We start from the raw sequence: 15,323 nt of genomic DNA, 5'->3' as shown, positions 1-15,323 counted from the left end.
CAAACATACCATCTCATCAAACCACAGGAAAAACCTTCAGACAACCCCGCATTGCCGGACTTTCTACAACACACTTACCCACTGTCAAGGCCATTAGAAAAAGGCTAAGTTTGGGAAATTGCTACAACCAAGAGGAACCTAAGAAGTTAAGATGGCTAAACGTAATGTGGTGTCCTGGATGGGATCCTGGAACAGAAGAAAGAATTCAGGTAAAAACCAAGGCAATCTGAGTAATTATGGACATTAATAAGAATGTATCAATATTGGTCGCTTAAATGTAACAAATGCACTTAGACTATTAGAAGATGCTAAAACAGAGGAAACAAGGTATAGAGTGTAGGACAACTCTTTGTACTAGCTCTGCAACTTTCTGTAAACCTCAAACCTTTTGAAATGAAAAGCTTATTAAAAAAAAAAACACAAGTATTTAACACTACCTTCCTTGGCAAACAACACATGCTTGCTTCTACAGTGTGTCCCTACCAGTGTAAGCCAGAGGCCTCCTTTCAACGTTAGTTTTTGGTGATTTCCATTTTGTTCATTCACCAAATGAACACCTACTATGTGTCAGAGATTCCTTTTGGCTAGAAAGCAAAACTCTCCAGAGGATGGAAGAAAAGGATACTTCTTGATTCTGAGAGGCAAGAAATGAATGGACAGGTCAGCCCTCTCTATACAAGCAGGCTGTTCATTTGAGTAAAAGCCTTGAGAGCCATGGGCAAACACAGCATGCAAGGTGACCGGAGCACTTCTGTGAGCACCTGATAGGCAGCCTTGACCTTGGAGTGACCACGGGGAGAACAAATTAAAACATGCTTTGTAGAATAAAAAGGGAGAAGCAATTAAGCTCCTGTGGCTGAAATGGGGCAAGGAGAAGTCGGACGTGTCCAACGAAGAGAGGTACAGAAAGCCTTTCATTTAAGTGCAGTGTCTGAATTTGACTTTGTAGCGATTTGCAAGTGAATATACTCAGGGTATCCTGGCCTCCAAAGATAGGACCATCCATCATGGGAATAGCTGAAACTATGGAAGTCAGAGATGCAGATAAAAATGAGGAAGAAAAAGAAAGGGAAACCAGAAGCCTAGATGGATTTTTTTTTTCCTTCTCAAAAGACTATTTCCAATGTGCACAATCCAAAAAGGACATAATGAAACAGATAACCTGTTAATGAGCTAGCTGCATATTGCCTTTTCCCCAAAAGTAGGACTTTAACTGACAGAGCTCCTGTGTGTCTAAAAAGCTAATAAACGAAAAATATACAGCTTAATTTTTAAACACATAGGAACACGTTGCAACCAAAGGCTGCTCCTGTGGACAGAGGCAATGAAGAACCCCATCCAGTCACAGCCTATGAGGGCTCCAAGAAAATCCTGAGTACAATGCTTGTCCCAGAAAGTCAGCCCATTTGGCCAATTATGACGAGCAATCAAAAAGAATGGCTTCAAATGTTGAGCTGAGCAAAATGTGGGGGCAGCCAGGAGGTCACTACCCGAAGCTTTGGTCTGGAGAGCAACACTCACAGGAAACTCTCTGTCTTCCCTTCTGAGCTGGGGGCTCCGGGATCCCCACCTCGGATGGCCTCTCTGAGCCCATCTGAGAACTGCTGAAGCCTACTCTCCCTTATAAGCTCATCCATCTGTCAGGCAAGATCCAGTCTGACAAGAGCCAACGAGCCCCTTCACTAGAACCTTGCAGGACTGTACCTCTTCCTACTCTAAAAGTAAACTCTCCTGCTCAGAGTTGAAGGCCTTAAGAGTTTTGTGCCCCCTGTTGCCCTGATTTCTCACTCCCCATTCATCCCTTTGCTCAAGTGGTCTCGCTTCACCATCTCACAAATGTGCCATTTGGGGCTCCCTTATGCCTACAATCCTGGTTTGGGTTACTTTCTCCTCTGCTGCCTCCATTTCTACATGGCCTGTGGTGCCCTGTTCAGGCTCTACAGCTTGCCTACAGTCTCTCAAATTCTCTGGCTCTCAGTGTTACCAACGCCCAGACTGCAAACCCTCTGGAGCACTGCGTTCAGCAATAGTTACCAGCTCTCCTCCACTGCTGCCAGGTCGGGAGGCAGGAGCAATTTGGGTTCCCTAACTAAGCTAGAAGCTCCTGTGAAATGGGATCCCCACGCTGCCTTTTCTAGCAGTGGCATCAGGCAGATGTTTAACCAAGATTTATCACTTAATGTTATCTGGAATTTCAACAGTAGAAATTACTCAGCTGCATGTGCTCTATCACTCGTCATGGTCCATGTGTCAGATTTTTTTTTACCAGCCCATCTTACAGTGTCCAAAGGAACATATAAATACCTGCAAGTTTATGGGTAGGACAGGATCCTTGAAAAGCCAAAGCAAGAAGAACGGCTTTATTTGAACAGTTACTCTTGAAGGGCCAATTAGCCTTCAGACTAAGATAACTCTGCTTTCTTCCTCCTCATTTTCTCCCTAGAACATCTCCAAGTCGGAGCTGCAACATCAGGCAGGGCAAAAATTACTTAGGGTGAGAACCTCACCAATTCCCCAAGAGCAGCCGTTCCCCATTTACACTCATCTGGCTCCTACCAGCAATCTGGCCAGATCAGCAATCCCGCTGCTCCCAGGAATGATAACTCTCATCTGCTTGGGCTGTTGCGCCAGCCTTTTCTCTCTTGGTATCTTTTGATGGGACGTTCTTCCTCTCCTCTAGCATTTAAGGAAAAGAAATAAATCTGAAGATGCCTTTGTTAGCAAGTAAAGTCAAACATACATTGGGCAAAGGCAGCTCTCCGCGGATCTGAGCGACAGAGTGTTAATGTAGTTTGGTCCCTGTCAGCAGACCTGTCATAAGCCATTGCCTTCCCTTGGGCTCATCCACCAGGAGGGGGCTGAGGCAGGATCAAGGCAGACGGCAGCCCATGAATGTCGCAAACAACCCAAATGCACCCTGCTTCGTAGAGCAATCCAAGTGACATCTGAGAGGCCAATCCGTGGGCCTAGCCTGACTTAGAAAATACATTCAGAGTTACCGTTTAAAACCCGGGGCTTATCCCTATATTGATGTCACTCTGAAATGGCCTCGTGCTCAGAGAAGTTTCTTAGTACCAAGCAAAGCTGGTAAATAAGTGTCACTAACTATAATTACTTTCTCATTCAGCAGTCTCTTGTGACTTCTCCAACGGCACAGATAAAGCCTTCCAGCTTGTTTTTTTCTTTTTTTCACACTGACCTCATAACCCAGATACATGATATTCTTGAAAAGTTGCATCTAAATTAAAAGCTGTTCCAAACACACTATGAGGGATGATGGATTGTTGAAGAAAAACATTTGTAACTATAACTGACTTGAAAAAACAAACTTTGAAATCATTAATAATTCTTATGCCAAGCATAGGGCTGGTTGCAAAGATTTTCTACACACATACAAAGAAAAATCTTCATTTTCAGCCCCTCTGGCCGTGACGTGTGTGTGCCTGTTCTCCCTCTCTATTTTCCCCTCTCTCCTTGCTTTGCAGAAAGCTATTTATAGAGGTCTAGTGAAGGAGGAGCTTTCTAAGATAGCCATCTCATTCACAGATAAGGCAATAAAGATATTTGTAAAAATTCAAGTTGACCATATGACATACCTGTTGTCTGCATATAAGAATCACCTCTTGTTTGCTCACTTCACTCTTTTCCATCAATAGTTATGAGGACAAATTCCCTTGTGGTAGCATATCAATAAAAGCAATACTTATAGATTAATCACAAGCATCGGCTGGACCATTTCCTATTCCATGACACTATTTCAAGGAAGCCTTTAGGTATGGAGAACTGTTAGAATTAGAACAAAGAAATGACTTTCCCACTTAATTTACTTCTATGTTCAGATTTTTCTAAGGTATTAAAAACCTGTGAATGACACCATGGTAAAGTACTTAGGAATGACTGGGAATTCACTTCTGGGATGGGTGAAGAATTAAAATGACCAGGTTTTGTTATGCTATGAAATAAATGTGGCATAAAGTGTTAACTGTAGAATCTGGATGGTTGAGTATGTGGTTTGGTTTTTTTTTTCCCCCACCTTTTTAGGAATTTAAAATATTCATGGTAAACTGTGGAAAAACTATTGCCAAGTTCTTATAATTGGTTGTCTAACCATGTATAAAACACGCTGTTGATAAAAACTCGTGAGGCTTTCCTTCTCACAGGAAACATTCTTCATTCCTATAGGTTTTTTTCTTAACATCATTCCCTTTCATGCTGACAGACTTTTCTGAATGCAATGATCAGTATGTGTGTAGACCAATAATGGTTAAGTTATGAAGCAACAACTCAATATGTAAAGCAGTTCCCAGAGCCCTGCGAAATACATGAGCCCATGTGGACTTCCCACCTTAGTATTATGAGGCAGCTTGAGCATCATTCCCATTTTATAGATGAGGGAAGGGAGGGGTGCCAGGGAAGAGAAGTGGCTTGGCTTGTTCAAGGTCACTGAACTGACAAGGAGACTAGATCCACATTTTAGATGCTTTTCCCACATGCCATGATAAAATTTACATGAGTTATTTTCCCAAATGACTAAGAAGCATCACAACAAAAATTCCACAGAAATAACATATATTAAACTAGTAATAGAATTGATACTACAAAAATAACACAAAGACAATCTGAAGATACAAATGAATATTGTAAGATCACTTAAGTCCCCATTAGTAATGAAAGCTTTAATTTGCTCAGCTCTCTTTCTGAAGTGAACAGGTGAATATTGAAAGTCACAGAGACAACATAAACAACGAAAGACAAGAATAAAGGCATCTTTTACTCCATCTTCCTGCCTAAAGCCTGAAGTGGCTACTAACCAGTGCTTGGTTATTTGAGGCCCCCACTTGTCATAAAGGGACCAAATAATATTGCTAGTGAATAAACCGTTAAGAGTAAAATCTGAAGAAAATCAAAACTACAAACTGCGGTAAATTAGTTATTTCTTTCAGTCTAGACAGACACTGACAAATCAGATCAGACCCGAAGGCAGTTTGGGTCTAAGGCTTATTTTAGCACAGTGGGACCATTAGTACCACCCCTCAGAGTGTACAGGGGGGAAAAATCAATTGATCAGCTCCCTTTTCAACTTAATGATTTTCATGATGACTTCCAGCAGACCTTAAATGGGACTAATCTATTTACGCTAATAAAAGCTGAAGCTTTTCTGTACCAGAGAGTAGATGGCAACCGGGATGCAAATACCACTCAGAAGCAACATTCTTCATATTAACATAATTTGATATGATGAAGACACTATGCTCTTGCTTCTGGCTACACTTCCTTGGGAAACTAGCAAGAGGTTACTGGCAGTACCCTGGCTTTGGGCATCAGCAGAATTATCTCTAGCGAATCATTATACTATAGGCAGCTGTGTCTACCATCCTTTGGTGAGACTCACTTGGAGCTCCAGCAATCACTCGGCCGACCACCAACTTTCTTTTGGAACCTTGTTGACACCAGAATCTGGACCATCCTGCTCCCTTGCCTGAATAGCAGTGCCTCTACACTGCTTCCTATCAGAAGGTTTTCAAGGAAAATGCAGCAAATTAAATACACTGCATTCTGTATAATTTGCTTCCAATGATCAGCTATAGTGGGTTGAACAGTGTCCCTCCCCCCAATTCTACACACAACCTCAGACTGTGATGTTACTTGAAAATAGGCTCTTTGCAGATGTAATTACAGTAAAGACGGAGGAGGGATCAGGCTGGATAAGGGTGGGCCGAAATCCAGTGAGACTTCTAAGATCCAGAAAAGGCCATATAGAAACACAGGGAAGAAGGTCATAGCAGGGTATAGGCAGAGATCAGAGTTATGCTGCCAGGAGCCAAGAAATGCCAGGACCACCAGAAGCTGGAAGAGGCAAGGGAGGGTCTTCCTCTAGACCCTCCAGAGGGAATGTGGCCCCTGGCTTCCAGAACTGCTACCAAATATGTTTCTGTTGTTTAAAGCCACCAAGTTTTGGTAATTTGTTATGGTTGTCGCCCTAGGAAATGGAGACCCTCACCTTAATGATCATACACACTGCACGCTACTGCTGCTGCTGACAGACCCCAGGGAAAAGAGAAAGAGGTCAAACACTATCACCACTTGTTGTCACACTAGGGTGGGGGGAGGCAGGGAAACAGAGGATACTAGGTGGGGGCTGGAGCCCGAAGGACAGGAGCAGGTCAACACAAATTAGTCACAAGAGGAAATGCACGGGTTCTGACATCGAGGCTGCTGGCAGGCGTGAAGCATCAGCAGAAGTCCAAAGTCTGTAAAGGCAAGAGTGAAGGGGCAAGCGGGTGACACGTGCCCCAGCAGTCAATGCTCAAATCCACACACGCGTGACAGGGGACGGAAGAAGATGCATTTTACGAACATTACTCCATCTAATCATTAGGAATAATTCCTGTGTTCCTGGGACACCTATTTTATTACTCCTATTTTACAGGGGAGGAAAAATGGGTACAGAAAATTAACAGTTTGGTCTTGGCCACCAAGTTACCCACTGAAATGGCTGTGATGTTAAATCCGTTGGTATCTGATTCCAAGGCTTATGTATCAAAGTTGGTTCAAAGTATCAAAAATACCTGTGTGCCATAAGCCTGACTGAATTACATAATGTCTCAACTGTACTTTTCCATACACTTCCTCTCAGGGCAATGACTGATTCGATGGAGTAGAAAGATCCAGACCAGTGGCACTAATTCTGGACACATGCTGGGATCGTCCGAGCATCTTACAAAAAACACTGATGTCACATTCCTGATCAACTGCATCGAACCTCTGGGATGGGATCTGGGCAGCTGCTATTTTGAGAAAGCCCCTGGGTGGTTCTGATGGGTACCACTGCTGAGAACCACTGGCCTATGCACACAGGTCAGAGTGGGCATGCAGCGGGCTGGGGGGGACGGCTGTGTTGTTAGCTGGCAGCTCTCACTGCTTCACATCTCACAAGCATTCTGACAAATACCAAATATTCTGATGTAAATGAAAAAGTGCTTTAAATCTTTCAAGAATGCCTCTGTTGCTACTTGCACAGCTTATGCTTTTTTTCTTCAATGATGTGGGAATTCTAGCCTAAGCATGAAGAAAGCTGCCTCTTCCTCTCATCCCTGCATGAGCCAGAAAATGCGGGCTCATCCTGTGTTTGGAAAGAATTCTGTAAAATTCAGCAATGTGCTAGACTAGGAAGCAGCTTCTGCTGCCACTGCAAATATTGTTTTTACAATTTCTGGGCTCATATGAAACAAAGCTGGATAGGTTTTTTTTTGTTTTGTTTTTTGTTTTTTAAAGGTGACTACTCTTGTTCACTGCAATGCTAAGAGCCCACAGCGTTAGATCCCATTTACTAACCTCCAGCTGGGTATGGTGGTGGTGCGCTATATTGCAATACTCTTAAAACTTCAATCTCTATCAAAATTACTGGAGTGGGAGGTGGGCAGGAGCTGTTTAGAACAAAGGATTCTTGTAGGAACTTGCATTTCTCACCTGCTTGGGTGATGCTGACACTAACTTGCAGACCATGCTTCCGGTTGCACTGATACAAAGTAGTGCTTCACAAACTCTGAATGTGCATGGAGATCACACACTGATACAGCATAAATGCAGGTCCTGACTCAGAGGCCTGCTGTTCTCTTCCACGGGCCACTCTCCATGTACCAAGGATATAGCATAGTCCATTGGGGGTGGGGGAGAAAACTTCACTCGTCCCTCTGTTCACACGGCTGGATGCCCATTCAGCAGTTTGACAGGTAAAAGACAAAACCCTTGAGCATTAGTCTCCTAACGCCTTTTTTTGGAGGGAGACACAAAAAAGAAGTGAATTAAATGACATCCTCCCAAAACCCAGTGGCTGTTTCCTCATGTCTGGGCATGAAAACTTTGTAGACTCCTATAGGTGTCTAAAGTACTGAAAGGCTATCCACGCAAACGGACTTTTTCCAAGCTCCATGCCCAGAATGCCAGATGCTCATTTCTCTCCTCCTAAGAGATTTCTTTAATTTGAATCAGCATGCTTTGCCTTGCAACAGGTGGAAGCCATTTTGTAAAAATAAAGAAAGAAAGAAGAAAACAGGGATTGCACCAGAGGAATCAGGCAATAAGGCCATGAGGTATGTTCAATCCTGCGTTCATGTAGATACAGCACCAGAGGAGTGAGAACTGTAACATTTTAATTCAAGCATTACCAGCAATCTTAAACCTACAACCATGGATCCTGGATGGGGGGGAGCATGCACACATGTATCCATGTACTAAGGAAGCCATTATTAATTCATTTACTTTCAGTCATTTAGCCATTCATCCATTTATTAAATATTAAGTATCTCCTCCATAGTAGACACTGTTCTAGGAGCTGAGGATTTAGGAGAGAACCCCCTGTGAAAAATATTCAAGCTATTCCATCTATTGGAAGTGCTTTGGGCACCAAGGTGGGAGATGATTGGTTCTGTGTTCTACCTCTTTCTCTCTGAGGCAACATAAAGGAGTAAGAAATTTAGGGCAGTGTGTCCCTAACTATGGTGAGAGCCCAGCCCAGGCCTGTCCACCCCTCCTATGTGTTGTAGATTGATACTTTTATAAAATACAACAGAAATTGATTAATAAATAAATTTTTAAACCACAAAGATTTACAAAGCACAAATCCTTCTTTTTTGATTATTAGTTTCAATAGGCAATGTCAAATTCCTTTAAAAGGAGTGAGGGCGTCTAAACGCTTACTCTCAAATTCTGTACATCTCACAGCAGACTGGTAACAAATAGCTTGCAGACAGGCATACTCCTCAGGCTACATTTTGAGTAGAAGTCATTTAGACCCTGGACTCCACGGTTAGGTTGCCTGGGTTTGAATTATAGTTCCAGTACTTGCTAGCTATGTGACTGTGGGCAAGTTATTTAATTTCACTATTTCTCAGTTTCCTCCCTGTAATAGGAACGCCACCCTCATTAAGCTGTTGCCAATACATGTAAAACACAAGTCAGCACATATAAAATAATCAGAATCGTGTCTGGCTCATATTAAATGCTATTAAAAGTGTTAGCTGCTATCATTACTACTACCTACTACTATGAATACAATTGATACTGTAATTACTATCAATCCTATGCTATTGTTTTGGGCCAATACTCGCACAGTTGTTTCACCTATTAAGATGGTGTTTGTCATCTCCTTCTTCCAATGTACTTCCTTCCCTTCTATGAATTCTGTGTCCAGACAGTGAAATTATGGATTCAAAAACATGTTATCACCCATGGAAATGCCCCTTATAACAGACTGTCTCTACTGCCCGATGCCATTTCAGGGAGGTAAGGACAAAGCATTCTGGGGTTCTCTGCATCTGCACATCATCAAACAAATGAAAGCAGCACTGAGACAGTTGTCCTTCTACTCCCCCCTGGAGAATTCAGTTGTGCTGATGCTGTGTGACACTGGGTGCTGCCTCAGGGCAAAGCTACAACCCTTTCTTCTCTGACCAAAAAACAGTCCAGCAGAGGGAATGGTTTCAAAGGACATTTTTATACTTCAAGTAACTATTTAACCCACTTGCATCTTTTACACATATATGTATTTCTCCAAACTCCCTTCTTAACAGTTGTTTTGGACTCTCAGCAAAAATTTTTGAGAATTATTTATTTTCTCTTCAGATTACTCACCTACAATTAGCCTAATAAAAATGTTAAGGTGATGAAAAGAAAGTGTTAGGGTGACATTAAAGAATCACTGAAACTTGACCATGAAAAATTATGTTTGAAAACAATTTATGATGATTATAAAGCCAGAGAATGTCTCAAAATGTGAAAGGAAAATAACCATCTCATTTATTTTTTTACATCTCATTATTCTGAGAATATTAAACAAATGTATTGATATGGTCTAAAATTTGCATTCTCAGAAAATAAAATTTTTATGAAGGAAGGGCAACAAAATAAATAAGAAAGCAGGTGTTTTTGGTTGTGACAACAAATTTGGGGATGAAAAAGTTGAAGGACCTTAGTTTAAAGATTTAGTCACATAGAATTCTATCTTGACTCAGATAAAGACGAGGCAGGTGAACTTGGAGTTCTCATCTAGCCTCAGAATGGAGTAATCAGTTTAAAAAACAAGCTGGTGATGAGGCTGGGAGCCGTTTAATAAGACAGCAGTAGGCTGCCCCGAGATGTCATTTAGCTGGCAAGGTGTGGCCCTGACATGGCCCAGATTATAGTCAACTAGTTATGAGTTTTAATGTGTTTTTGCTTCTCAAGCTGAAAATCATAACGTAAAATACACCAGCATCTTTAGTACGCAGATATGCTCTATAGTACATCGTTGCCTTTGTTTTCTTTGGAATTCACTAAGCATATTACACATATTCACTAAGCATATTAAAGTTGTTCTGTACTGCTAGCAGGGAGCATGACACAGCAGGGACATAAATACTGGAAGGTTTTCTGAATGAGAGGAAGTTAATTATACGGTCTGACAAAAGCTAGACACAAACAAGGTTTTGTCACTTTCTATTTCTCATCATCCCACACCGACTCTGTGGTTATTTCAGACTCTCAAAACTAACCCACTGTGTCTACCCATCCATCCATCTATCCATTCGTTCAATAAATTATTTATCAAACTACTTTTTGCTACCTGGTACTGCACTATGCTTTTGCAACTTACATTCTATTGGGAAAAGACAGAAAGCTAGAGAATTGATGAACTAATAAGTATGGTGGTTGTGTTTAAGATGAAAATAGAACTAAAGAGTTAAAATAGTGACTAACTGGAGAGATTCCTTTGGGATCCTGAGAAAAAAGAGAATTCCATGCAGATGATTCAGATGAGGAAACATTAACAAAGAGGTGGAATTACAGAGGTATGGACAGTACTGAAAGAAGCAACAAGGGATGGGGAGGTGCCCAGGGACTAGTCATAACAGAAAGCTGTCATCAAAGGGCAAGGGGCAGAAATGACATTACCAGAATCCAGTAGGAGCTGGGGCTAGGGAGCAGGTGTCACCTGGCAGGACCTCTGGCTCTAGAGGGATGCACCCAGAGCCAGGCCAATAATCCAAAGTGGAGAGGAAGGAGATAAGAAACAGCCCTAATCTCTCTTCTCTCACCTCTTCTAATTTGCTTCTAAGGCTTCTCATTGGCAGAACCAGATAGTAAATCACCTGGAAAGGGAGCTTTGATGATACAGTCCAGGGACTTCAGCTTCAGTGTTGGGACTAGACTGGGGGTTGGAGGGAGGGAAGAGTGTAGAATAATCAGAGAAGGGGATGTACTTAGGTAGGACAGTCAGGAAAAGCTGCCCTGTGGAGGTGACATCTCAACAGGGACTCTGAGATAAAGTCCCAGCCATGCAAAGAGCCCGTGGAAGGGTAATTCATGGGAGGGACAAGTAAACCAATGGCTCGGCCATTCTCACTTCCTTGCATCCCATACTCTATAGATCCTGCACAGGGAACAGATCTCACACAGGCCCAGATGATCCAAATGAATGCTTTCCCAGGTATGATGTTCTTATTATGCAAGCTCTGGGAGAAGCCTCTATTCTGGTCTCTCAATACCACAGAAGAGTTTGCTCCTAAAAAAATATGCTCATGGATGCCTGGGTGGCTCAGCAGTTGAGTGTCTGCCTTTAGCTCAGAGTGTGATCCCAGGTTCCTGGGATTGAGTCCCACATTAGGCTCCCCGCAGGGAGCCTGCTCTTCCCTCTGCCTGTGTCTCTGCCTCTCTCTGTGTGTCTCTCATGAATAAATAAATCTTAAAAAAAAAAAAAATAGAATGCTCATAACTAGAACACTTGCCTAAGAAAGTAGTCTAGCATTGGTATTAACTCAAAAACCAAGGAACACACAAAAAAAGGCAGTAAGTGCAAGCCACTAAAGTAACTATAACTCCTTTCGGTTTACATAAGTTTTTTTCGAAGAGCTCAGGTCTTCCACACTTGAGATATCCTTATCTTGTGCAACTTATATAAAAATATGCTATTGTACCCACCATTTTCTCAAATGAAGAAATACTATAAAGATACAAAAACATTGTAATAATAGTTAATGTACATATGTGTAATAATAGTTAATGTACATGTATAATTTATTTATTTTTATTTTTATTTATATTTTTTTGTACATGTATAATTTAAATTCATGCTAATGTTCCTTTGGTTTTATACTTACATCTAAGACATTGGCTAAAATGGATATAAAATAAATTTACCTCAAGCCTATAAATCCAAATAACTACTAACAAATTACTTCATTTCTGTTGCCTAGACACCATTTCCTTATATAGTCAAAGTAAAATCTTTAATATTAACAAGATCTTGAATTAAATGATCTGACTTTTAAAGGCCAGTTTGCTGGTGGGTTCAAATTTGCTGTGAGCTAGCGTACTTCTTTATGTTAAGTCTGCCGTAAAATGGCACAAGGGTTTCCTTGTTGGTAGTTGAGGTTTGGCACAGTAATTTTCTTCCCTGAAGTCCTTCCTACTCCTGGTACATACACCAGGGGAAAAGGAACCCCTTTCAGGACAAGTTCCAGGCAAATAAGGAGGAGGTGCCTGCATGTTAATAGACTCACCATCTTCCCTATGCAAAGCCAATCACCTTTCCTTAAAGATCTGAAGGAATTTCCATAATCTCTACATTAGTTCTAAATTTCCCTAGTGCCGGTTTAATTTATTTCCTCTTGTTTTGTCTCTGGTGAATATAGAAACAGCTGGTAATTTTTCTTCTCTTCTTTTTCTAATTTGTGCTTCTTGCCAAGTCCATGAAAACTGCTGATAAAAATAATACAAAGTATATTATTACCTGCAGAAGAGGCCGCTGCACCCCCATCACCTTCATGGTGTCTGCATTAGCTAGGATCTTCAAGGGGTCAGATGTTTTGGTGACTCCTTCAATCTCCTTGTTGATTTCTGCCAAGACTTGATTGAGGAAGATATTCTTGATGTACACAGTGAGAAAGTCTCGAAGAGGGCACTGTTTGGCTGGGCCAAGTCCTAGGGCATGCTCAATCTCCTGGATAAATCTGGAGGACAGCAGAAGAAAATGGTTGTCAAATACACCAGAAAAATAGTCCTGAAAATATCACAAAACACATATGGGTATTTCTAGGCTTTGGCCTCTTGTTCTATGAAGAGGTGAGGGGAAATTCGCAGCATTCTTAACAAGAACAGGTCATCACTTTATCATTTGTCTACTATTTGCTTTTATTTTTCTAAGTTATTTCACTAAATGAATAAAAATAGGACAAAATAGAAAATACCACTTCTACACTAGGGGGAAAAAGGGAGACATCAAAAGATATTTGTATTAATTCAAGAAGGAAATAAGAATATAAGAAACAAAGGAAGGCATGATGAACAGAAAACAAATTATAATGCAAATTTAAAAGCACACCCACAAATACTGCATATTTCACTGAGGCCTTAATAACTGTAGTCAGAAATGTGTTTTAAAAAGGGAGATTTGCATTTCCCTGATGATTAGTGATGTCAAGTTATCTTTTCAGATGGCTGTTGGTCATCTGTATGTTTTTGTAATGTTTATTCAGGTCCTCTGCCCATTTGATACGATTGTTTTTTTGGTGCTGGGTTGTTTAAGTTCTTTATATACTTTGGATACTATCCCTCTATTGGATATGTCATTTGCAAACACCTTCTCCCATTCAGTAGGTTGTTTGTTGTTGTTTTCCTAATAGTTTCCTTTGTTCTGCAGAAGCTTCTTATTTTGATATAATCCCAATAGTTTATTTTTGCTTTTGTTCTCTTGCTGCAGGAAGCATATCTAGAAAAATGTTGCTACAGCTGATGTCAGAGAAATTACTGCCTGTGCTTTCTTTTAGGATTTTATGGTTTCAGGTCTCCTGTTTAGGTCTTTAATTCATTTTGAGTTTATTTTTGTGTATGGTGTTAGAAAATAGGCCAGTTTCATTCTTTTACATGAAACTACAATGAGATACACCTCACACCCGTTAGAATGGCTAAAATTAAGAAAAAAAGAAACAAATGTTGTCAAGGATGTGAGGAAAAATGAGCACTTGTGCACTAGTGGTGGGAATGTAAATTGTACAGCTACTCTGGACAACAGTGTGCACTTTCCTCACAAAATTCAAAATAGAAATACCATATGATCAATCACCCCCTTCCCTCCTGGTATTTACCCAAGGAAAATGAAAATACTAACTCAGAAAGATATATGCACCCCTATGTTTACTGCAGCATTCTTATAATAGTCAAGACATGGAAGCAACCTAAGTGTCCATCAATAGATGAAAGGGTAAAGAAAATGTGGCACATAGATACAATGGAATTTCTATAACAGATTTTATTTACTTCTTGAAGAGAGAGGCAGAATGAGCAGAGGGGGATAAGCAGAGGGAGAGGAAGAGGAAGGCTTTCTGCTGAGTAGGCTCGATCCCAGGTCCCCAGGATCATGACCTGAGCTGAAGGCAGATGCTTAACTGACTGAACCACCCAGGTGCCCCTATATATACAATGGAGTATTACACAGCCATTATAGATGAATGAGATTGTGACATAGGAGGCAACATGCATGGACCTAGAAAGTGAAATAAGTCAGACTGAGAAAGACAAATACCATATGATCCACTCATAAATGTAATCTAAAAAATATGAATGAATAAACAGCAGAATCAGAACTATAAATACAGAGAACAGACTGATGGTTGCTACGAGGGGGACATTTGGGGGAGTAAGTAAGTGAGGCGGGGAGGCAAATACAGGCCTCCAGTGATGGAATGAGCAAGTCACATAAGGAATACAGTCAGTGATATTGTAATAGTGATGTAATGGAAAAGGTGGCAGCTACACTTGTGGTGAGTGCTGTTATAATGTATAAACTTGTCAAATCACTAAGTTGTACACCTGAACCTAATGTAACATCATGTGTTGACTATATTCAAATTAAAAAGAAAAAGGGCGGCTCTCTTCCTCTTCGGGGGCGGAGAGCCCGTTTGCGCAAACGTCCAATAAACCCTCTTGCTAATTGCATCTGCCTGTCTGGGGTCTGAGTCTCTGGGGCGTCCGCCGGGACACGTTGGCACCCGTGAGCCAGGGTCCAACATTTGGGGGCTCGTCCGGGATCCGAGACGCCCCAGGCTCAATCCTAAGACCGGTAGGAGGTAAGACCGAGCTCGCTAAATGTCATATCTGTCTCGTCCGATTGTCTGACTGGCCGGGTCTGTGCCGGGTCTGTATTGTGCCTGCAGGACGCTGTACTCTGTATTTGGACCAGCGGGGGAGGCAGACGTGCCCTGAGACCCCTGGTCCCCCTCCGGAGTCGGACTCCGGAGTGGTCTGGAAGAGGAACGGAGCCCCGGCACTCCCTCCTCTTCAGGGAC

At 41.6% G+C, this 15,323-nt stretch overlaps 1 protein-coding gene across 1 annotated transcript in view; it reads right to left on the bottom strand.

Annotated features, from left to right (window-relative positions):
• EXOC4 (exocyst complex component 4) overlaps nt 1-15,323 on the bottom strand; it is a 755,174-nt gene that overhangs the window by 208,310 nt on the left and 531,541 nt on the right. Inside the window, exon 11 of the mRNA XM_041727473.1 lies at nt 12,770-12,989. Within this exon, the coding sequence (XP_041583407.1) occupies nt 12,770-12,989 (220 nt within the window). The remainder of the gene's footprint in view (nt 1-12,769; nt 12,990-15,323) is intronic.

Source organism: Vulpes lagopus, chromosome 13, assembly GCF_018345385.1.
Source record: "Vulpes lagopus strain Blue_001 chromosome 13, ASM1834538v1, whole genome shotgun sequence".
Classification (NCBI taxonomy): Eukaryota; Metazoa; Chordata; class Mammalia; order Carnivora; family Canidae; genus Vulpes; species Vulpes lagopus.
This window is presented reverse-complemented; position numbering and strand designations above follow the sequence as displayed.